At 49.4% G+C, this 23,154-nt stretch overlaps 3 protein-coding genes across 4 annotated transcripts in view; 1 reads left to right on the top strand and 2 right to left on the bottom strand.

Annotated features, from left to right (window-relative positions):
- Nucleotides 1-14,521, bottom strand: part of UNC50 (unc-50 inner nuclear membrane RNA binding protein) — a 100,498-nt gene extending 85,977 nt beyond the window's left edge. The window contains exon 1 of one of the 2 annotated variants that reach the window (XM_085622813.1): nt 14,377-14,521. In XM_085622813.1, coding sequence (XP_085478939.1) covers nt 14,377-14,492 — 116 coding nt within the window. In that variant the 5' untranslated portion in view covers nt 14,493-14,521. Of the gene's footprint in view, nt 1-10,768; nt 10,909-14,376 lie in introns of those variants that run through there. The other variant, XM_085622814.1, reaches the window with a different exon arrangement.
- CIP2A (cellular inhibitor of PP2A) lies at nt 11,124-14,215 on the bottom strand. The gene has a single exon (XM_085622812.1). It carries the CDS (start codon nt 14,082-14,084, stop codon nt 11,397-11,399), a length of 2,688 nt encoding a protein of 895 aa, XP_085478938.1. The 5' UTR covers nt 14,085-14,215; the 3' UTR covers nt 11,124-11,396.
- Nucleotides 14,522-14,853: 332 nt separating the features above from the next.
- COA5 (cytochrome c oxidase assembly factor 5) overlaps nt 14,854-23,154 on the top strand; it is a 91,237-nt gene continuing 82,936 nt past the window's right edge. The window contains exon 1 of the mRNA XM_085622815.1: nt 14,854-15,048. Within this exon, the coding sequence (XP_085478941.1) occupies nt 14,947-15,048 (102 nt within the window). The 5' untranslated portion in view covers nt 14,854-14,946. The remainder of the gene's footprint in view (nt 15,049-23,154) is intronic.

Raw genomic sequence — 23,154 nt, 5'->3', positions numbered from 1 at the left:
ATAAAATGTGGTTATTAAAAAAAAAAAAGACCTCTTTAATACGGTCCAAGAGGCAGCTTACCTTCCAGGAGACAACTCTTACCATGTCGGAGAAGAGTTAGGGAGAGGTGGAATAAATCAACAGCCCGCATAACTGGGGTGAAGATGTGTATATTGGTTCAAGCCTCCACCCTGAGGTCAGAACTATTGCTGTGGAGAGCATATGAGGTGAATACCTGAAAGAAAAATAAGTAAAACATCCCTGTACAAGGGAGGGCACATATCGGCGGAATACCAGATAAGCAGGGGAACGAGACAGGGGTGCCCGCTGTCGCCACTTCTTTTTATACTAGCACTAGAAACCATGGCATTGAAAATTAGGGCCGAATTAGGGGATATGGGGATCACAGTGGGACGTACCACGTATTTGATATCGGCGTATGCAGATGACATTGTATTATACTTACGCGACCTCCGTACCCCGGTGGACGCTATGGCGGCGATGTTTCTACGCTTTGAGCAGGTGTCGGGGCTAGCTATCAACCCAACGAAAATCGACTGTATTTTACTTTAAGGAACAGGTGCCAGTACGGGACTTCTGGTTTGGTACGCTACAGTTCAAGGTGGCACCTCACACGTTCAAGTATCTAGGTATCCACATTTACCGGTCACAGGCAGACATGGTAGAGGGCAACCTGAATAGAGCACTTCGAGCTTTGCGATCTAGCATTACCTTTTGGACTGCTCTGCCGTTGTCGGTGGCAGGCAGGGCAGCAAAAGCAAAAATGGTGGTCCTCCTGAGGCTGCTCTACTATTTTACAAACATACCACTTATGCTCCCGGGCAACGCTTTCAAATTGATGAATACACGATTAATAGACCTTATATGGGGGACAGGCAGGCGGAGAATTAGCCTTAAGAAGCTACAACGCAGCACCTCGGGAGGAGGCTTGGGAGTGCCTGATCTCAGAGCTTATTTCTATGCCTGTCAATTGCAGTGGCTGGCCTACTGGACAGCAGGGCGCAACCTACAGGAAATAGGGATGACTGAGCAGGATGTTGCACTCCCTCTTGCTACCACACAGTAGGATCCCGTGGGATCCCCCCCCCCCTTTTGCACACGGCGCTGCGCTGTTGGAGGGCAGCCCAGCAGTACACTGGAGCAACCCCTGCATATGCGGGGAACATACCCATGCTCGGTATACCTTTACAAGATGGATGCTTGACGACGCGTAGGATGGCGCCTTGGTTGGACGTAGCGGTCAGCGCGGTGGCGGATCTTATTAGAGACGGGGTGTTAATGTACCACGATAATTTCGTGCGAGAAACTGGAGCTCCGGACCATCTGTACCTCTTACACACAGCACTATTGCAATACGTCAGAACACAGTGGGCCCCACAAAGACAAGAGCCAGCCACTAATCTGGTTAAAACGCTGTACTATATGGGGAGGGGTCGACACCTCACTAAATGGCTGCATGTAGGGCTGCGCTACCATACACAAACAGACCTGCTGCCGGTGAGTACAGCATGGGAGAGACATATAGGCAGAGCCTTAGAGGACAGGGAATGGGAGAGGGTAGTGGAGTACCAGAAGAAGATATCAAGGAATGCAAGGTTCAAATACATCCAAACCATGATCTTACATAGGGCATATCTTACACCGCATAGATTAGATAGGATGTACCCCACTACAGAACATCATTGCCCTAGATGTAGATTAGAGGGAGCGGACCTTATACATATATGGTCCTACCACAGACTTGGAGGGTACTGGGACTCGATCAGACGCCACACGGCAGAGATTACACACAGGGACGTACCTGCTGTATTCTGGGATTAAGGGTGGAGACTTCAAAATATAAAGTACAGTCAAGGTTTGTGAACCCAGCACTTTTATTGGCAGTGCGAGCGATCACCAAGAGATGGACATCGAAAAGGCCGCCTACAATCTATGCATGGCATACTGAGATGGTGAGATGGGGGGGGGGGGGGGGGGGGGGGGGGGGAGGGGAGCAGAGAGTGCAGCACTGAGACGGGAGGAAGCGAGAGGGTTAAGGAGGACTCCTACTGCGATGGAATGGGTTGTTATGCTGGAGACGGAAATAGCCTTGGATGTAGACTTTCCTGCCACTAATGACAGCACGCAGGGTAGTGGATGAGGCCGGGATACGGACAGACAAATGCAAAGCAGTAAGAAATTTGCAATGTGTATGATGTGTGAAGCAGTTAGATACAAGCCGAACATGTCGATGGGAGATGTGTATGGACCCAGGGAGAAGGGGAGGGGGGAGGGAATGTTATTGTTGTGGTTATATATTATTTGCTTAATCAAGCAATATGGGAAGCAATTGCAGGAGTTGAGAACAGATGTGGACAAGATGCTATTTCACATTGCAAGGTATACAAGCCGAACATGTCGATGGGAGATGTGTATGGACCCAGGGAGAAGGGGAGGGGGGAGGGAATGTTATTGTTGTGGTTTTATATTATTTGCTTAATCAAGCAATATGGGAAGCAATTGCAGGAGTTGAGAACAGATGCGGACAAGATGCTATTTCACATTGCAAGGTATACAAGCCGAACATGTCGATGGGAGATGTGTATGGACCCAGGGAGAAGGGGAGGGGGGAGGGAATGTTATTGTTGTGGTTTTATATTATTTGCTTAATCAAGCAATATGGGAAGCAATTGCAGGAGTTGAGAACAGATGCGGACAAGATGCTATTTCACATTGCAAGGTATATATAAGAGTTGTTAAGCAATGTCACGCTAATGTATGAAACGTGCAACTTTGGTAAACTAATAAAACTATGTTTAAAAAAAACATCCCTGTACAAAACATCTACCCCCCCCCCAAACTGCTCTCCGCCCCATACTTCCTCCCTCGAAGCATCCATCACCTCTATAAAGAACATTATACAATAAAGCTGGGTGGAAAAAGAAGCACGTGGTCCAAAAGTCAACATCGCCCATATGAGGATAACTGCCTAACAGCAACATTCAACAAATGAAAGAGAAACCCATGTACACAATGACGTGAGAAAAACCATCGCAAGAGAAAACATCATTTTGCCCCAGTACAGTTCGGCAGTCCAGCTACTAATTATACATTACCAATGCTGGTCGGCGCTCACGCACTGCATCATCATGGATCAAAGTATGTATTTTATCTCGGGTAGCTCTTTCACACAGCAATCAGGGCACAAAATCCACCATGCTCTCTGTAGATTTGAAGAGCGTTGCGGTATCAGAAAGGGCTGCCTCCTGATCTGCAGCGTGCACTTGTCAGACTTGCTGAAGCTATTCTCCGCCCCGCAGCGACCCATTCTTCCGAGATCTATTGCAACGCCCGTAAGGCTCCCAGGTAGGACGTGGTGGAGGGGTACCCTAGTCTCAGAGCCCAAAGAGCCTAGTGGTCGCTGTTCAGTCAACCATTCCCAGGCCTGTTCGGAAGTGTCAAAGTAGTAAGTGGAGGAGGCAAAAATTACTAAGCCAGGCAGAGAAAAGGGAGCACGCAGCGAATGTGGAGAGCCCGGAGTTTTTGTTTTACCTCCTCAAAGGAGCAACGGCGCTGGACTGCCCTGGTATAGTCCGGGGAAACCAAAATCTTTGTGTTGGAGTGTCTCAGGTCAGGCTGGAGTCCGGGCCTCGCAGAGGATGGCTTCCCGGTCCTGGTGGTTGAGAATGCGCACCACGAAAGGACGGGGAGAGGCCCTTGGGAGAGGCTTCTTGGTCAGGGTTTGGTGCGCCCGCTCCACAATGAAGCAGCTGGATAACTTGTTGGCCGGGACCCAGGACCGGAACCATTCCTTCAGGAGATCGTCCATCCTGGATCCCTCCACTACCTCCGGCAAGCCAATGAGATTAGCAAGATGGCTGCCGAATAGGAGCTCCCCTAGAGAGCTGCCAAGTTAGGGATTACCCTCTGGTATATATATCCCTGTTTAACCCCGCCATCCACCATCCATGGCTCTCTCAAATAAACCTAAATTCCATCAAAAATCGGGGGTGTGGCCTAGAAGCCAAACATGGGGGGGACGCGTCTCCTTAGAGCTTCGCTGTTCGCTCCCTTTCAGGGTCACTATCCGGCACTATCCTAGACCCCAGCACCCGCCCCTGTGAGCCACACGCAGCGACCCTGGAGCAGTGATCCAGCGGCGAAAGAGCCAGATTAACCCTCAGCTCGTCCAGCCGGTTGAGACTGTACACACGCTGGAGGGCGGCAACGGCCGAGCTGTGGCCGCCACACTACGCGAGGCCGCTACAACTACCACCTTGGCCCCAGGAACCCCCTTGGTGGTACAGTCTGTGACCCAGTCCCCGAGGGCTGCAGAGAGTGCGATCGGACCAGGAGGATCGTGTTGCCCCATCGATGCCATAGCAGCGCCCCTCCCCCGCTCCGCATACCTCCAGTCCCGCGCTTGGGGCTCCGGGCCTTGTGAGGCCTACCCATTGCCCGGAATTCGCCAGCGGAGCCTAGACAGTCTACCCACCACCAGGGATTACCCTTCTGCCTGCCCAGTGCTGCGGAGTCCATCATTGCGGTGAGCCTGGTTGGGGATGCGCAAGGGGCCGAATTTTGAGCCAGTAGCTGCCCTGTTCCGCCATGGCGTAGCCCTCTGAGGGGCCCGTTTTGCAGTGAGGGATTGCCATCGTCCTAAGGCCCCGGGTCGGCTCGCCAGGTCTGGCTCACCATCAGCACCCATCACGAACATGTGCCGGCGCCACATGTGCCAGACCCCCACTTGAGGGTGTAGTAACAAGAGGACTGGGGCCTCCCTGGCTGCAGACACAAGCAGGCGGTCGGTCCGTACTGCCAGGAATCAATCCATCCGGAGCGGTGGCTGCCATGCAACGCCGCACTGACCCTCCTGGCACACTGGAGACCCCAGGGGGCCATCAAGGGGCTGATTACACACATCTGCTGTGATTGGGTGAGCACGGGGACTAGCGACACTGACACGGTGCCCTCACCTGGCCCCTAAGTAGGTGGAACACCCTTATTGCTTTTCACCCATCCTCTACGGCGGATCCCATCCTTTGGCAGTGGGGAGGGTTGGTCTGGAGTGGACCCCTCTGAGTAATGCCTCACGTCATCATGGGCAAAGGCAACCCCTTTGCGGCGGCACCCAAACAACACACCATAGACCACTACAACCCCCCCCCCCCCCCCCCCCCCCATCACGCCCCCGGGGCTGGCAGGGGAACTGCGGAGGGCCTTTCCCGGACACAGGGACACTCTTGGAGGCCATTAATCAGTCACGAACCGCCCTGGAGGCCCAGATCGGGACGGTGGGCTCGTAAGTGTCGTTCCTCCGCCAAGATCTCTGGAAGGCGGTCGACTGAATCACCGAAGCAGAGATGTGGGTTTCCACGGTAGAGGACACCGTTTCCACCCTCCAGAAGAAGGTCGACAAACGGGCCATGGCTTCTCAGGAATTGGCGGTGCGGGTCGAGGATGCAGAAGGGCAGGCCCGCCGCAACAACATCAGCCTGGTGGGCTTTCCGGAGCGTTGCGAGGGGTCCTCTATGGATGCCTTCCTTTCAGGTTGGCTCAAGGCGCCGTTACCTTCCGAAAACATCTCTTCCTGCTTCATGATTGAGAGGGCGCACCGCGCTCGGACAAAAAAAACGCCACCGGGGGGAGCGCCCACGGACCGTTATTGCTCGACTTCTTAACTACGCTGACCGCAACTCCATCCTTTGTTTTGCGAGGACACAAAGACAAAATGATTTGAGTCCCATCCCATTATGGTCTTCCCGGCCTAAACCCGAATAGTTCAGCAGCAGCATCAATCCTTTGTGGCAGCCAAGCGGCGACTGCGTGAACTGAATTTATCCTATGCGCTACTGTTCCCGGCCCACATGAAGGTGATCTACAATTCAAAAACATTATTTTTCGATACCCCAGAGGTGGCGTTTGCATGGACAGACGAACAACGCAGCCTCAAGCCGCAGTCACCACCCCATTTGGACAGACTCTTCCCAGGGTTCACATAGGAGCGGCCAACGAGGCGGAGACGCAACTCATCGACAAAATTGATCCCGCTCCAATTGGCGACCCAAAACCGGACAGATACTGAAGACTGTGGTAGCCCTGGGGTTTCGGACATATTTCACTCTGTTTTTCTCCTTGACTAGATGGGTCACTGGTCAAGGCCACATGCTAGGGTTTCCTATTCCTAGGGGCAGGAGTCTCGGTTATTTCCATGGCGGGTGCGAAACCGTACACGCCCTCGCCGTTTTGAGTTACGATGAGTAATGTTGGGAGGGAGGGGATCCATTGGTGGAACTGCCAGGGTCCTCACGTTTTGGGGGCCAAGACGAGATTCCACCGCGACAGATAATCCATGTTCTAGGATGTGTTTGAGGGGGTAGGGAGGGGTTGGGAGTTTGTTCGACAGTTTCTACACAATACATGCACCACAAAGTCCCACACTTTCCACATCACCCTTCGCACTACACCTTAAAGACTGGACATGACACCCACGGTGGGTGATTCTCCACTGGGAGATCTTAACATCGTTTCCTGGAATGGCCCATTGAATAAGGTCAAATGGGGGCGGTACTCCACCTGGCAAAGCGTTACTCAGCCGATATCTTGTTATTACAGGAAACACATTTACTCCATGTCTCTCTCGCTATGGATATGCCACAGTCTACCACTCCGGCTTCTCAAGGGGTGTATGCGGTACAGCCATACTTATTCATCGTAGAGTCCCATTCCAATTTACACAGCATTGGTCAGACCCGGGTGGCCACTTCATGGTCCTTTCCAGTACTCTGGCTGGGGAGCGAATCCCAATTGGGAGTGTTTACGCCCCACCACCGCTCAGCCAGACTTTCATCACAGAATGACGCACCTGTGGGGAGATCTTCTGGGCGGCCTGACAGTCCTAGGTAGGGACTGAAACAACATCATGGCTCCCTCAGATAGGTGGAGAGCTCAACCCCTAGCCCCCCCTCCTCCCAGGTCTAAACTAAACATATTTACGCATACATTGGGTTGGGTGGACACATGGCAGGCCTTCCATCAGAGGCCGGATTCACATGTGAATCATCCGTTCACCCCACCCTCTCATGTCTGGACTACTTGTTCCTCCCGCATAGCTATATTCAGAGTGTTGCACGCCTCTATCTTGCCCCGCGGCCTGTTTGATCACTCACCAATCCAACTCGAACTCCGCCGTGCCATATACCGATGGCGCATGTCTCCTCAGAGACACCAGATATCAAGAGATGCTACATCAGGCAACTGCCGATTATTTTAGTTTAAACACTGGGACCACTCAGTCCCCGATCATTTTATGGGAAGCCTTTAAGCTACAATTCGTGGGGCCGATTTCAGCTATCGTACAGGAGGAAAGCGGCACCGCATGGCACAGATACTAGACCTAGAAGATAGACAGCTCACTCTCCAAACCTCACTAGTGGAGGTCTCTGACGTCTGTACCCGCCGTAACTTACTACTTGTTCAACAGCAGCTGCACCACTTGCTCACATATAATGCCAAGGAAGCCTGGCTGGCAACTCAATAAAGGGTTTATCAATGGGGCGACAAATCTAGTCAAATGCTCCATAGACTGCGCCAGGTTAGAGCCTCCCCGACACAAGTCCCTCTCTTGAGAACCCCTGAAGGGGATACATGTACCTTTCCTGAGGCAGTAGTTCAGGCCGTTGCCAACTTCTATGCTGCCCTATACAACAACCGTGAGGGTATAGCCGAACCTCTGATTTACAGCCCCCACGATGGGCTGAAATCAGCTGGTCAGAGATAGCAAAAGTAGGGACAGTTCCAACTTTATGGAATTTAGGCCTGTCTCAGAAGATCAGATCACTGGTCTGTTTAACACAAACAAATCAGTCTGCCCATTTGACCCATGTCCCCCATCAGTCCTGAAGCTGGTCACAGACCTGATAGGAACTGTTGCGCTCATCTCAAAAGAAGGCTATTGCATTGAAGGATCAATTTGCAGATACACCAATTTTAAGTTTGGTCATGACGTCTAAACAGTGCCCGTTTGCTACATCCATCTTATTAGAAGCAATGTTATTGTTTTAACCCGACTGTAACACTGTAGAATTGGATTTGCTTTAATGTGGCTGTATTTAATGTAATTATTTTAACTGAAACAAACATTCATTCGCAAAGTTGACATTTGTGCTGTTTAAGCTTCATTTTTTGTAAATTTTGTACAAAATGGCAAATTTTACAAATCAAGAGAATTGGGTGAATGGAATGAGTTATGTGATTATGGGAGGAAAGTGCTGGGGATCACACCGGCAGATTGTGGCCAACGAAACAGAAAATTAACATAAGTGTGCTTGGGGTAAAAAAGTTTAAGGAAGGCAAGAGCAGATGAGACGGGATTGGTATGAGTTGGTAAGAGGGAAAAGTTGAGCAGTGGGGGCAAGGTTTTAGGTGTTATTAATACTGCCATCAAAACTGAGCTCACCAACCTGTATATGAATGAGTAGAGACTGGTTTATTGTTTTGAGATATTGAAAATAATCTGGGGTTTATATGTGCGGGCATTTTTTTTTAAACTCTTTCAAGGACACAGAAGTCTACACAAAATCTGGATCCGTTAGCATTTTTTTTTCTTTGCAGCAACTGAATTCCGTGGCAAAAAGTCAGTCTTGAGTTCTGGCAATCAACTACAGACATATTGATAAACATTTTTACGAAGTTCAGTATACTCTGGGTATAGCACCGACAGAATCAAGTTAATTTTGTGTCTGTTGTAATGCTGCTGAAGCTCCTATATTAACGTCACCCGAGGCGCAGTGAACAGAGCCAGCACAAGTCCAGATCGAGCTCACACCGAGCAGGTCCAGAGAGCCGGCCGGCCCCTCGAGGAAGCCCAGAATGGGAACTTTGAGTTACAGGTACGATTGACACGACTCTGCTCAAATGAGAGTGGCAAGTTAACCACCCACAGTAGTCGCCACTACACACTCACCGGTCCTGAAGAAAGCCTCTAGAGGAACTATGAAGCTGAAACATGTCGACCACCAACAGTGCGGTAGATTGGTAACTTGATCTACGCACGCACTTTGCTTTTATTTTTCCACACCACCAAATTTATTAAAGTAATCACCGATAAGGTGGCGTAGGGAATTTTAATTCACTTCACTTTTTTTTATTTCTGGACCCTACTGCAATACCAGTTGGTCATTCTTCCAGGTGGAGGTCAGCAAATTCTCAGAATAAACCCTGTGATGACTGTCACGTTAAGCAAAGGCCCGAACCTTGTATACGTGAATGAGGTTTTTTTTTTTTTTTTTTTTAATGGGATAATATCGAACTTGACCCTGGTACACTGGAGAAGTGGTCCATTCTCTCCCCTCTTGATTTTGTCCTCCTATACTTACTCCACAACACTGCATTACTGGGGATCCAGAGCTTCGTGATTAACGACTGGATCAATCATTACAGCAGGGGCGCTCTGTTATAACAGACAGGCACGTGTTGGTGGACCCGGGATACCCAGCTGTATTACAACATACAGTGGAAATGGCTACCCGACAATACTGTATCTGTAGTGAGAGCAAGACATGTTGCCATTGCAAACATGGGTTGAAGTCCATGCGGATATATGGAAAACGCCCTGATGGGGTGACCAGTCTTGGCGGCTTCACTAAAATAGTCTGCGAAATCTAAGGTGACATATGGGATGGCGTAAAACCATTCACACAGCTGCAAGCCAAATTTGAGTTGGTAAGCTCAGAGGTCTTTCAAACCTACGATTCAGGCACGTTTTGCCAGTGTATACGACCCATTATACCGCTGTTAAAGGCTGTTCTCGGCTGGAAACCAATGGGATAGCGCAGAAGGTAACTGATAAAGCGGCCTCAATAATTTACAGGACACTAACACTGCTGATACAGTAAGCTTACAGCAAAATTGCAAATGGGCCTATTAAGCTTGGAAGACAGAGTGGGCCCTCCAGTGTATCTCGTAAGTAGCAATCAGAGCTGGATTCAGAACGGTTCAGATGAACGCATTATACTAAGTTCATAGTTCCAAACTCAATGTAAACAATTTGTGAAATCTGATTTGAACCCCTGTTTAAATGGGATGCAATAACGCAGGTAGCTTTCTTCATATTATCTGGGCATATCCAAGAATGGCAACACTCAGAGAGGTAAGCTCTGCCTCATCTGGGTGGCCATGAACCAGGACGTGGTGTGGGGTGGTCAAAATTATTGATACGGAGCTCTCATTCACTTGCCTTCCGACTTAACAATACGTTATCGACTTTGTACAGTGAAAAAAGGTCAAGTAAGTCAGGGCTCAAAACAGAGGCTTGGGCTGCATACATCTCAGCAGAAAGTTATATTGCTAGGTAACTGCGTATCCCATGATCGACACAAATTGGCGTATATGCGCATAAAAAGACGGAGATTTAGAAATTAACAAAAATGAACCATGATATGCAAGTAGATGCGAAAGCTCTCTTTGAAAGCCCAGGCACATATATCTGAAGGCTACAACTCGCTAGTTTTCTCGGGTATGGGTTAAGTTAGAAAATGGCAATACGTGCCAATCGTAGAGAACAAATAACTGAGAAATTTACAGACAAATCGGTAACATTGTATATACTCTTTAACCTTAGGTAATTTAAGACGCACCAATACAAATGGCTTAAAGTAAAACTGTAGCTTGGAAAATAAAATTGGGGTCCGAATAGAAACCTGCCTGGTCCCACTCGAGTTAGTAACATAATACTGCCCGGCCATGTCAGACGCTCTACCGAACTCCTGCCCCTCAACACCCACTCACCGGAATCTCCACCTGGGCGTCAGACGCCCAAGCACTGTCGGTCAGCCAACCCAGCCCGGAAGCCAGAGGCAAACTCCGTAGTACCTGTTCCCGCAACAAGCCGAACACGTAGCCACAGAGTAACGTCACAAACGAGCGCTGCGCACAGTATGCTGCCACTAAGCACCCTGGGAGCTGTATTTCACGAAGGCGGGCCTACCAGCCATGATAGAAACAAAGAGAGGACTACACATTACAAGAGGCAGCCACAGGAAAATACTATTGACACAGAAAAGACTGGGCGCGCATCTGTCATATTATTAGAACATTAAATCAATGATCTCTGGTTACTGGGTAAGGTTACACCGAGTCAGTAGCAAGTATGATATTTTATTTACTTTACCCCCTGGAACATAATACTTGGGATTTGTATTGGAGAAAAAAAAACATTTGTCACTTGTACGAATCGGGATGTAAAAGTACATTAAAAGCGTCCAAATGTGTTACATCCGTCAATAAGATTAAAAACGTGTGCAAAGTGCGGACATTGATCGTGCTTCCATGTTGGGACCGGACAAAACAGACAACGTAGATAGCAAACAAAATTATTTATCAGTTTCCTACCCGTCTCTGAACTCATGACACGAGCCTAAAGACTAAGATTCACTGTGTCTGTATTAAATTTGCCACCACTTAAGCTGTGGATCATTGCAATCATGTGAGAGTGTTTGTTTAGTTCATCTTGCTGTGCCTTCACCATGGCTTCCTTCTCCTCCAGACGGGCCTCTAGTTGTGTCTTTTGCACTTCCAAAGACGAGGCTTTAATGCTTAACTCTTTTCTTGCTTGTTCGGTCTTGCTAAGCTCTTTCCTAAGAATATCAATAGTCTCTTCCATATCTTCTTTTTCTTTCTGCCTAGATTTCAGTTTGTCCTCCAAAACCTTCAACTTCTGCTGCAGATTTGCTATCTTACTGTCCCGTTCCTGGAGCTGCTTGCTTAGGTCTTTCCTCTGCTCCTCTAGCTCTGCTAATTGCGCAACGGTTTTTTCATTCTGCAGTTTGAGTGAGTCATGGAGCTTTTTCATCGTGTCATATTGTTTGGTGAGTGTAGTATGAGAAGCCTGTAGATCTTTTAATTGCTTCTCGGTCTGCTCCTGCTTGACGATTTGCTCTGCAAACGACAGTTTCAAAACTTCATGTTGCTCTACAACTGCCTCAAGCTTCTTGTTATGGTGAAACAGTTGGTTGATGTCACTTTTTGCTCGTTCAGACTCCACTTGCTGGGCTTTCAGAAACACGCCTAGCTCTTCGTTTTTTTTCTCTGCATCCTTCAGCATCGCAGCAAGCTTCCTTGCCTCAGCCTCGGCCTGGGCTCTCTGACAGCGGTATTGGGCGATCAGCTTGTCGGCCTGTGCCAGAGCCAGCGCCTTGGCTTCCAGGAGATCTTGGAGTCTGTTCTCCTTAGAGGCTAGGGCGGCCAGCTTCTGTTCATAAACGTCCATTAGGTCGGAGATCCGCAGGCCGTCACCCTGCTCCTTGAGCTCCATGCCTTCTTGCAGCTTGTGAATGAGCGATTGGACACTGGGCACCTGTGTGTCGTCGTTAGCGGGCTGGGCGATTGGGTTGCTTTGAACGCAGATTCTCTTTGGTGTGTGCTCGGATTCTTGCTTCCTGTAGGCGTTGTTGGCTGCGATGCTCTCGCCCAGGACTAGGGCAGGGAAGTCGGGCAGCGGCGCTGCCTCGAAGAGGATGCGAAGTCCGACTTGCACCTGCTCGCGGAGGTCCGATGTCAGGGCAAAGGAGAGGGGCGAAACCAGGCGTGGGTCCTGCAGGATCTTATAGAAGCTGGCCTCCATTCCGGTTCCCACCTGTTTCAGACGGCTCATCAGGTCCAGGGTCTTGAGGATGACAGCGGCGGCCACTTTGCACAACTCCGTGTCGGCCACCTTTGCATCCAGACCACCACACCCGAACAGGTGTTCCACCAGCGTCGCGCACCGCTTGGCAGCGAGCTTCTTGCCCACTTGTGTCCTTAGTGTCTCCTCGGCGCAAAGGAGTAGCAGCACCTCGATGGCCCGTAGTGCTCGCTCGCACTGCGCTCTTCTTTGCGGGCCCTCTTCCTCCTCCCGTGGTTGCAGATGTTCTACCATGATGGGCAGCAAGAGTTGCACAAATCGCTCTGCCGTGGCACCGCTTCCTGCCTCCACTGTATCTTCCAGCACAGTCCGCAGCAGTTCCAGCGCCAGCAGTGGACAGTCAGCATCCAGGGACTCTCCGGCCCAGTGCAGCAGAGCCACTGCCGGGTCCAGGGCCTTGCTTTTGGATCCCAGCCGTGCTCCGGTCACCCCAGGTTGGTCCAGCAGAGCCTGCCGCAGCAGACGGCGCAGAGGAGGCACTTCACAGAAAGCCAACAGCAGTTCCAACACCTTAGCCGCCGACTCGGGATCCTTGCCGTGCAACAAGCCCAGCACCTGGCCAAGGCAAGAGTGAAAGTGCTCGTAGCGAGTCAGGTAGTCTGCAATGCGCGGGCTCCGCAGCAGGTCAACCAGCAGGTCCACAGAATACTGGCGGGTTAGGGTGCCTCCACCGTTCACCAGGATGTTGAAGATTAGCTGGAAGGTCTGGTGAATGTTGCGTGCGTGGAAGAGCTTCTCGCCCACTGTCTCATCCAGAGTCAGGCTGGCCAGCACCGACAGAGCGAACACCACCACGGTGAGGCTGCTGTGTGCCAGGAAGGCGATGAGTGCCCGGTACAAGCCGCGCACCTTGGGCAGCGACTTGACGCGCGCCTGCAGCGCCAGGTTGCCGCGGCACAGGTTGGCCAGCAACCCTAGACAGGGCATGGTCAGCTCATCCTCGGGGGCCTGCACTCGTGCCGCCAGGAAACCTAGCAGCTCATCGGTGTGGGCGCCGGCACCGCGCTGGCCTCCTTCTCCGTAGGTCAGGCGCTGCAGCAGTTGAACGCAGGGCAGCAGAAGAGGCTCTCCCGCCGGGTTCCCTCCTCCGCTGTAGCGGTGCACTGTAGCTGCCAACGCGCCGCCCAGGCCGTGTGCAGATCGCAGCGCTTCGCGGGCCTCTCCGTCTGCTGCCAGAGCCGAGAGGAGCCCCAGGGTGCGCAGGGCCACGGGCGGGCCACAGTGCGGGTCCTCGATCATCTCCACCAGGCAGGTGAGGCATTCGCTGGGTAGGACCTGACCGGAAGCGAAGTGCCGGGTCAGCTTCAGACCGGCGATGACCTCAAGCTGACGCTGGAGCTGTAGCGCGTTTTGCTCCGACTTGAGGACCTTGTAGTGGCCGGCGGCCAGCAGCAGCGACTTGAGGCAGGAGGTTGCATCCATAACCACGGCTCAGGATGGAGCACAACCGGCAACAGAGACAGGGCGCCAACGGCTCCCAGCGCGCGCTCCCGCTCTAGAGGTGCTGGCGCGTGCCCGCTCCTCCCAGCATCAGCCCCTTGGCAGCCCTAGGGGGCCGCAGCGGCCTCCGCCCCTAACATGAAGTAATGCATACGGTATTTTGCCTGGTTAAAGTAATACCATGGGCGTACATTTCAAACATGCTACACGCTAACACATGTGTAAACTCCTGCACTTTGTTAGGAAAAACTTTTGAAGTAGAAAAAGCGCTTACCGTTTTGAAATAGGCGCCGTGGGTGGAGCGTAAGGTTTAGTCCGTCCTTTATGTTTATGATAATAGTAGTTGAGCTTTTCACGGCCAAGCCTCCTCCTTCTTTGTGACGTCAACATTCTTTGACTTCAGAAAAAAAATCATGACCTGATGGTTCAATTTGGAAAACAATAACCCTTTTCATGTCGTTTTTATTATTAAGGTTTGGCTGTGATTTAGACGGCTAAACACCAGAAACTACGAGTCGTTTTTTGGGTAGACTACTGGCAGACCGATTAATAAACAAGTCATTAAATAAAAGAGCCTAAAATGGAAAATCATTGTACCTTTCCAAAGCAGCGTATGGCTATGGGGTCGGTTAGTGCCACCCAGGCTACATACGGCATGAACAGCCTCCAACTTCCTTGACCACATCGTTTGCCTGACATGGTTATGGCAGCTGTTCAGGACCCAGAACTTCCTAAGACCTTTTAAGAAATTGACGTTTGCCTGACCTTTCAATGGCCGCGACACAGGACAGACACTGGGTTTGTACGTTTTGGAAACCCTTGAGCTGTGGGAGCAAAAGACACCATGCCCAAGTACTACGAGGATAAGGAAGAAGATACTCAGCCCTGTTCCGGTGTCCGGGAAGATCTCAAGACATGCCTTTTGGAAACAGATTGTGTGTTGAAGGTAGACGGACTCTGCGGATTCACATGAAGGAGAATGTGACTCAAGGGGGCGGAGGGGTTGTGTGAAGTTAGTCCGGCGCTTTCCCAAGCCACAGCAAGCTAGTTAGTGTGTCATATATGGATTACCTTAATTGTATACACCGTTGCAATGTAAGTTAATGGCCTAATACCCTTTTTGAGTTTCAGAAGAGTGACAGGTATGCGTTGTCTGGGCATTTAAATATGGGTAGATAAATTGTCTCTTGTACAGAACCGTATTTCTGTGAAATTGTTGGCTTTCGAATAAGAGGGGAAGGCCATTAAAGCGAATGAAAATAAAACATTTTGGGGGAGGGTGATAGATGCCTGTTTGCAAAGAGGACGGACGACCTTATAGAAATCGATAAAAGAAGGCTGCATTTTTGGGGAAGAATGAGTATGATAGAAGAGGGTGACATCTAGGGTGACCAAATGGCATGGGTGCAAATTCAGGACAGTGAGTGTAAACATTCAGGACAAAGGGTCAACATTCAGCACAAAAATTCAGGACAGAAGGTCAAAATTGAGGACAAAAATTCGGGACAAAGGGTACAATTTACAGACACATCAGAGGAAGTCGTGCAACAGTATATAAGTAAGTAAATAGACAACCGGTTTCATATCCCAAAGCCAACCACACAATCCCTGAGTTCTGCGACGCGGCCGGCACTCATCATTTTACCTCGCATGCCATCGCCCAAGCCTTTGCAGGCTATTATGCCCAACTATACGCGGTCCAGCCTCCCGAGGCTGACCTGATGACAGAGGCTGCGACTCAGTTACCCCGTCTTACCCAGGCTGTCTCCGAGAATCTGGACCTCCCCCTTACCCCAGAGGAGATACACAGGGCCATTTCACTCTTACACTCCAGCAAGACGCCAGGGACGGACGGATATCCCCAGGAATACTATGCGGCCTACCGCGATTTGCTGGTTCCTCACTTAGTCGATCTGTTCCGACGTGGTAGAAACGGGGTCCTTCCCCCCCAGAGACCGACGTGGCCACTATTGTGGTTATTCCTAAGACACAGCCGCCCTCCCTCTCCTGGGCAGACTACTGCCCCATTTCCCTCATCAATAGCAAGATGGAAAGCTTTGCCACTGCCTTGGCCCAACGCCTCCGCCCCCACTTGCACGATTTGGTCCATCCAGACCAATGTGGCTTCACTCCTGCCCGTGATACCCGGCACTGCATACGCCGCCTTCACCTCGTCCTCGCACATCGCCGTCAACTCACCCCTGCTTTTTATCGACTTTGAAAAGGCCTTTGATACGGTTGATTGGCGCTACTTGGAGGACATGCTAGAAATGATGGGATTTGGCCTCCCATTTAGGCATTTCATCTGTGTTCTGTATTCTAGCCCTAAAGCACGGGTCCTGACTAATGGCGCGCTCTCGGACGCGTTCTCCATCCAGAGGGGCACCCGCCAGGGCTGTCCCCACTCGCCGCTCTTATTTGCGCTGGCAATGGAGCCCCTGGCCTCCCTCGTACGCAGTGATCTCCGAATCCGTGGATGGGCCTTGGACCCCTATCATGTAGGCAAAGTCACCCTTTATGCGGACACCGTCCTCCTTTTCCTAGCGGATCCCGATGACTCTGGCCCAGGGTGCTTAGAAGTTCTTTACGCCTTCGAGCAAGTCTCCGGCCTGCGGCTCAACCCAGCGGAATCCAATCTGGTTCCCCTCCACCCGTCACAAGCCTGTTTCAACTGGCAGACAACTATTCCCCTGTGTAGAAAGTCCTTCAAATAGTTTGGGTAACCTTGCTCCCGGAGCTTGAATGGGCCCTCAACCTTACACCCCTGGTTGCCAAGGCAGACCTCAAGCACTGGCAGTCCCTTCCTCTCAATCCCCTTGGCAGAAGTGCGCTCTTTAAAATGATGGTTCTCCCCCACTTCCTGTATATTCTTCAAAACATAACTTTTCATCTCCCGGGAGCTGGTTCCGCGAGATTGATGGTCTGCTCACCCGTTTTTAGGTCTCGCGTGCGTTGCAGGGCAGAGCCCTGCTCCGCCTCCACGAGAGATTTTGTAGGAGAGGATTTCAGAAGAGGGCTTTAAGCCCCGCCCCTCATTGCCATTTGCCGGCGTCACCGTTTATGTTAAACGGCAGCCTGCCATTGGAAATTAGGTGTTTGGGTTGCTTCCCTTTGGCTTTCTGTGCCTGCCCACCCGGACTGGCTTGCCTGCTTTGCGTCTGTCGCAAAGCACTTTCTTATCTTTATGGGGCCATGTGTTTCTAACACATGGCCCCATAAAGACAAGAGATCGGCTGCAGTGCAGTCCTCTTTCACTTTCGGGACCGCGCTTGTTATGCAAAGCAGCTGAGGCTTGCAAGAGTGGGCTCTGCTGGAACGAGCCCCTTGATGCGTGTTCATCTTAAAGACAAGGGCTGCCTCTCAGATGCTGCGGAATGTTGTGATAATCTTCCTGGAGCAGTGTAACCCTGCCCCGTGGAGATGTTTTCCAGTCAGAGATGTGCGACCCCCCCCACAGAAAGGGTGTGCTCACTGTGCAGCACCGGTCACCACTCGCTGGTGCAATCCCTACACCGCAGCCTGTCTCGCCACACAGACCGTGCTACGGTTTGCTCACCGGCGGGCGGGGCACCTACTGTGAGGTACGGCCATTTGGCTAGTTTAGGGCTTTCACATATTTGTCCTCCCCCAGGCTAAGTGCTTACGTAGTGGATCCTGCAGGTAATGCAGCAGTCACCCATATAACAACACCCTTCCTTACCAAATCCGGAAGCGTGCGGTCAGTGGAGGCCAGCAGGCATGTTTGACTGGCACTATCTATGAACTGCAAAAGCTGTGTGCAGGTCGTTGCTTGTGAATACATTTCGCATCGTTGAACTCTATGGGTGAATGTCTCTACTTGTTTTAAGGTTAGTGTTTTGTCGATAAATGTGTGCATCGGTTTGGTAACATGAGAAGGGCCCTCGCACTTCGGGGTGAGATAACTAGCGTCGGAACAAGAGGTAGCAGATGTAAGGCCCGCTTAACTAAACAGATAATTATATTAGTGAATTTACCAGTCAAGATGTTGAAGTACCGGAGATGCCCACAATAGAAACGCAGTTTCCCCCAGTTTTATAATAGCGCAAACTCGGCCCGAAGGTGCAGCCCTTTACATATGCACTAATTACATTACACAAGGCCACATTCAGTTGTTTTTTTGGGAAGCACGAGGAGGTTAAGTGATTTGCCCAGAATCACAGGATGTCGAGCCGATGCATCCGGAAGCGTGCAGTCAGTGGAGGCCAGCAGGCATGTTTGACTGGCACTATCTATGAACTGCAAAAGCTGTGTGTAGGTCGTTGCTTGTGAATACATTTCGCTTCTTTGAACTCTGTGGTTGAATGTCTCTACTTATTTTAAGGTTAGTGTTTTGTCGATAAATGTGTGCATCGGTTTGGTAACATGAGAAGGGCCCTCGCACTTCGGGGTGAGATAACTAGAGTCGGCAGATGTAAGGCCCGCTTAACTAAACAGATAATTATATTAGTGAATTTACCAGTCGAGATGTTGAAGTACCGGAGATGTCCACAGTAAAAACACAGTTTCCCCCAGTTTTATAATAGCCCGAAGGTGCGGCTCTTTACATATGCACTAATTACATTACACAAGGCCACATTCAGTTGGTTTTTTGGGAGGCACGAGGAGGTTACGTGATTTGCCCAGAATCACAGGATGTTGAGCCGATGCCGAAATTCGCACCTGGTTCACCGGTTACAAAGTTGGTAGCTCTGACTGTGACGCCACATTCTCTCCCCTATCCACCTGATCACATATCTGGTATGAGACCTAAGTGAGACTGACAAATGGGAATAGAAAAGTTTGAGGACATGATGTTGTCATTCAAGACATGTCTTCGAAAATGATTGCATGTTCACACTCGGTGTGTAATTTAATATCTTCCGTCCAGCAGAGTTAAGAAAGTATATTAAAAAGATTTTTTTTAATGTTTTTTCCGATTCATAACCCTACGATAAAAACATCTAGTGTTGGCAAAGCCAATATATCTTGCCTGTCAAAGAATGAGCTATTGGCTTTACCAATGGGTGTTTGTACTTGCACAACAGCTTCAATTGACTGCATGGCCAACTCATCCCTTCATCCTTCTGGGGTCGAAAACATGTGTGCCGTACAGTTGTGATCTCTCTTAGACAAAATGATCAATTTAAAGTTCAGACTACTTGCTGCAATTTGCTCTTTTTATGGGCATAAAGAACAGTAGTCCTCGCCATTGCAGCACCTTTTTAAAGAGGATTTTCTGGTTCAAGGAGTTGGAGGACCGGTACCAGAAGCCTGTAACACTGAAAAATATAAAAACAAGCATTAAAAATGCAATAGGTCTTGCCTTTCATTAAGTTAAAGCCATTTGCTATGCTATACAATATCATTAGCAAAGCAAATGGCTTTAACTTAATAAAAGGTGAGACCTATTGCATTTTCAATGCTTGTTTGTGGAAAGGCGGGAGGCCGCGTATGGCCCTGGCTCACTTTCGAATACCTCCTTGTGATGTGGCATGGGTGTGACCAATCTTCACCTCTATTATTTGGCCACAAGACTTATTGTTGTTCATGACTGGTTCGCCGGCGGCTGGTCCGACCCAGCGTACCAGGCTGAGCTCCAGTCTATGGATTTTCCACAGCTCCAAGCCTACTTGTACGGGGCCCCCATACCACAAGTCCTTCCCCCTATCACTAGGGCAGTCCTACTGGCTTGGCGCTCTGCCGTGCGCCATACGAAATGGGATGGGATGGGAAGCTTACCCAACACACACCCCTGTGGCATGGTGCCTGGCTGCGTGAGACTTCAACTCTCCGGGACTTTCGTCGATGGGACCGCATTGGGATCTCGCTTCTTGGGGACATCTGGGTTGGGGACCATATCAGGGCCTTCGCATATTTGCAGCAGCGCTACTCCCTCCACGCCTCCCAGTTTTACAAATACCTGCAGCTTCGCCACGCCCTCAATGCGCATATTTCGTCACCCACCTCCCTCCCTGAATTCAGTCCCCTCGTGGCCCAAGTTATGATGGGGAACCTAGGTAGAGGAGGGTTGTCACGGATCTACCGCTCCCTTGTGAACAATGGCCCCACGACTCTAAATTCAGTGCGCGCCCGCTGGGAGGGTTGGCTGGGCCCCTTGGAAGATGCAGACTGGCGGGACGCCCTCATGGCTCCCAAGACCTTGACGGCCTCCTCCAAACTGTGCCTAATCCAACTCTACTATTTGCATATGGCATATCTAACTCCTGCTCGTTTGTATAGAGCTCGACTGCTGCCCTCCCCGACTTGCGCACGATGCGACCACGCCCCAACTGACTTTTACCATGTGGTCTGGCAGTGACCTGCCATTGCCACATTCTGGGCAGGTGTGGAACTAGAACTTACACAGACCTTGGGGTAGGTAGTCCTTCATGACCCACTACGTTTGCTTCTAGGTGTGTTTGATGGTCTGGATGGCTCTCAGGCCGATAAACGTTTCCTTGGAACTGCAGTGGCGGTGACAAAGCGGGACATTGCGGCGACCTGGTCTCAGGCCAAACTCCCTATTGTACGGAAGTGGCGACGGGGGGGGGGGGATTGTTGTGAGACCCAGGAGGAACCCCTCTTTGAGGCCCGGGGGCTGCCCTGAACTGTTCGAGAAGATCTGGGGTAAATGGGTCAATCTATTGTCTTGATTAGTGTATGTGTTCCTACATATCCTGATAAACTTGCACAGGGACCTATTCTAGAGCCTGATAAACAGGTCTACGTCCTCACCCCTACTGTTAATGATCATCGAGGTAATGTGCTTGATTTTGCTGTCAATGTGAATGTTTGGTTTCTTCTAAATATCAATAAATTTGATTATCAAAAAAAAGTAAATAGACAACCAACATAAGTACAAGTCAAAATAAGATTATATTAGGTTGAGACAATCATACACTGCACTGTTTTTCGGTATGCGTGCAGCTGTGAGCAACTGTGCAGATCTTTTTGTGGTATTTCATATGATCATAATCTATTTATATGGTTGCTGCACTGGTTGTCTAGTCTGATCTTTTGTTAATAGTTCATGGTCCGAAGCAGGCATGTTTGGTAAGAGAAGTGGTCGGGAAGATCTGCTTGGATGGACTTAGTTACTAGCATCTCATATCGGAATGCCATTGTGAGATGCAAAGCAGAACGCATAGAATGTAGCTAATTGGGACCTGCAGTGCTGGACTAGAGCACAGTCCTCTTGAGTGGCCAGCTTTATGTGTCAGATCGCTCCACTTATCCCGTGTCTGTTCCGCTGGTGAGGACTGGTTTAGTGGCTGGTACAGTACTGAGTGATGGTTATGACCCAAAGCAGACAGGTCTTGCATCACAGTGATTGAGTCCATCATGAACTTCCCTCTACATGAGCATATTCTGGAGGGACATGTGAGACAATGTGTCAAACAGTGAAAGCTCATCCAAAAGTGGATCATTCGACCAGACATTGTTCCACAACACCCTAGTAAAAGGATGTCTGCAAAGCAAATAATCAGGATTTTATAAGACAATTCAACGTGCATAGCTTAACCTTATCGGAAGGTTGTGGCAGGACCTTCAGAGAACTGTGCATTAAAAATGCTTTTAAAAGTCACAAAGCTGAACATAAAGAGGTGATCGAGCCTAGATAGGGTTTAGTCACTCTCCAGTATGTCGAATTGGCTGAGTGACTCTTTTGGTGTGTTTTATAATGGTAGTGTTCTTTTCCCACCAAATATTTATGATAAACACCTCTGAAGTACAAATTGAAGAATGTGTTTCAAATAGGACAGTTCATGAGTTCAACAACATAGTAAAGCATTCTTGTTTCTTAAAAAAAAGTATATATATATCTGTTGCTCTTCTCGTTCTTACAGGATTCACAAGGTTCAGCCTACACATGTTGCAACCTATATGTCAGTGTGCCTTGGCCTTTCTTAATGCTTACAATTGCAGTTATCCAGGCTTTAAGTGTGTGAGGTGCCCCTGTTGGTTTATTTTGTGGTCAGTTAGCGATTTGCTAGACTTGATAACTGCAATTATATTTATAAGAATATACTTTTAATATTGTTTCTAACTATATAAGACGTGAGCAGCGTGGAAGGTAGAGAGGTATGGGGGTGAGTATTTTACTGTCATTAGTTAGCTCCCATAGTAAATCCTGGACACTACTAGATTAAATAACAAGTTTCAGATTTATCACGGGAAAGATTTCAAGGTTTTGTGTAACTTGAGTTGATAATGTTGGCTCTTTGTACAAAAAAGAATGTAGTGAACCTCTAGTCACTGATATTAAAATCGTGGTTTAACAAATGTTCTAGTTCTTCTTGGAAATGGTCTTTGTGAACTGTATTGGTTTTGGTAAATATACTATTTCATGTATCATTTAATACTGATGGTTAATTTGTTTATATTAATTCACAACTTTTACCCAAGAAGTAAGAGTTGGACGCTTATCTGTTGTCTTATGGTTCCAAAGGCAGCAGTATAATCACTAGACTCCGGCTGCAAGTTTAAAGACTGCCCTAGAGGTGCATTTAAGCTAGCAGTTTTTGATGGGTTCCTACAATGAACACCTAAAAGTGGGTTAGAGCAGCCCTATTCTCTGTTTTGTAAGACATGTATCCCACTTAATAATTTGAAAATGTTTTATTGATGGCATGATTGTGGATTGGCTGGGGAAGGGGCTGATGTATCATTCCTTTCTGAAGGGCGTGGCTACTGTCTAGCTGCCTCAGCCTGATCTTTAAAGGACCTTTACAAAATCTAACTAACTGGTGGGAATAGCGGTAACATGCGTCAAAAAATATAGTTCCTCTTCAGAAGGCTCGAGGTCTTGATTTGGAGGTAGGCACTACCAGGACGTCTGCCAAAAGGCATAAATCCCATCTGCCAAATTCTGCCATCCCAGATTTACATCAGGGACATCTTTGGGATGCTTACCGTAGCAAGTTGCCCCAAGTGAGCGTCCGCTATGCTGCCACGGCCCCTTCAAACACTGTAACAATGCAAACAACAATGCCCAGTCAGATGTACTCATCCACAGAGACATGGCTTCCCTAACTCTCCTGCCATCTCTTGC

Source organism: Triturus cristatus, chromosome 8 (genome assembly GCF_964204655.1).
Source record: "Triturus cristatus chromosome 8, aTriCri1.1, whole genome shotgun sequence".
NCBI classification, from domain to species: Eukaryota; Metazoa; Chordata; class Amphibia; order Caudata; family Salamandridae; genus Triturus; species Triturus cristatus.
The sequence above is the reverse complement of the archived record's forward strand: the minus strand, read 5'-3'. Positions and strand labels throughout refer to the sequence as shown.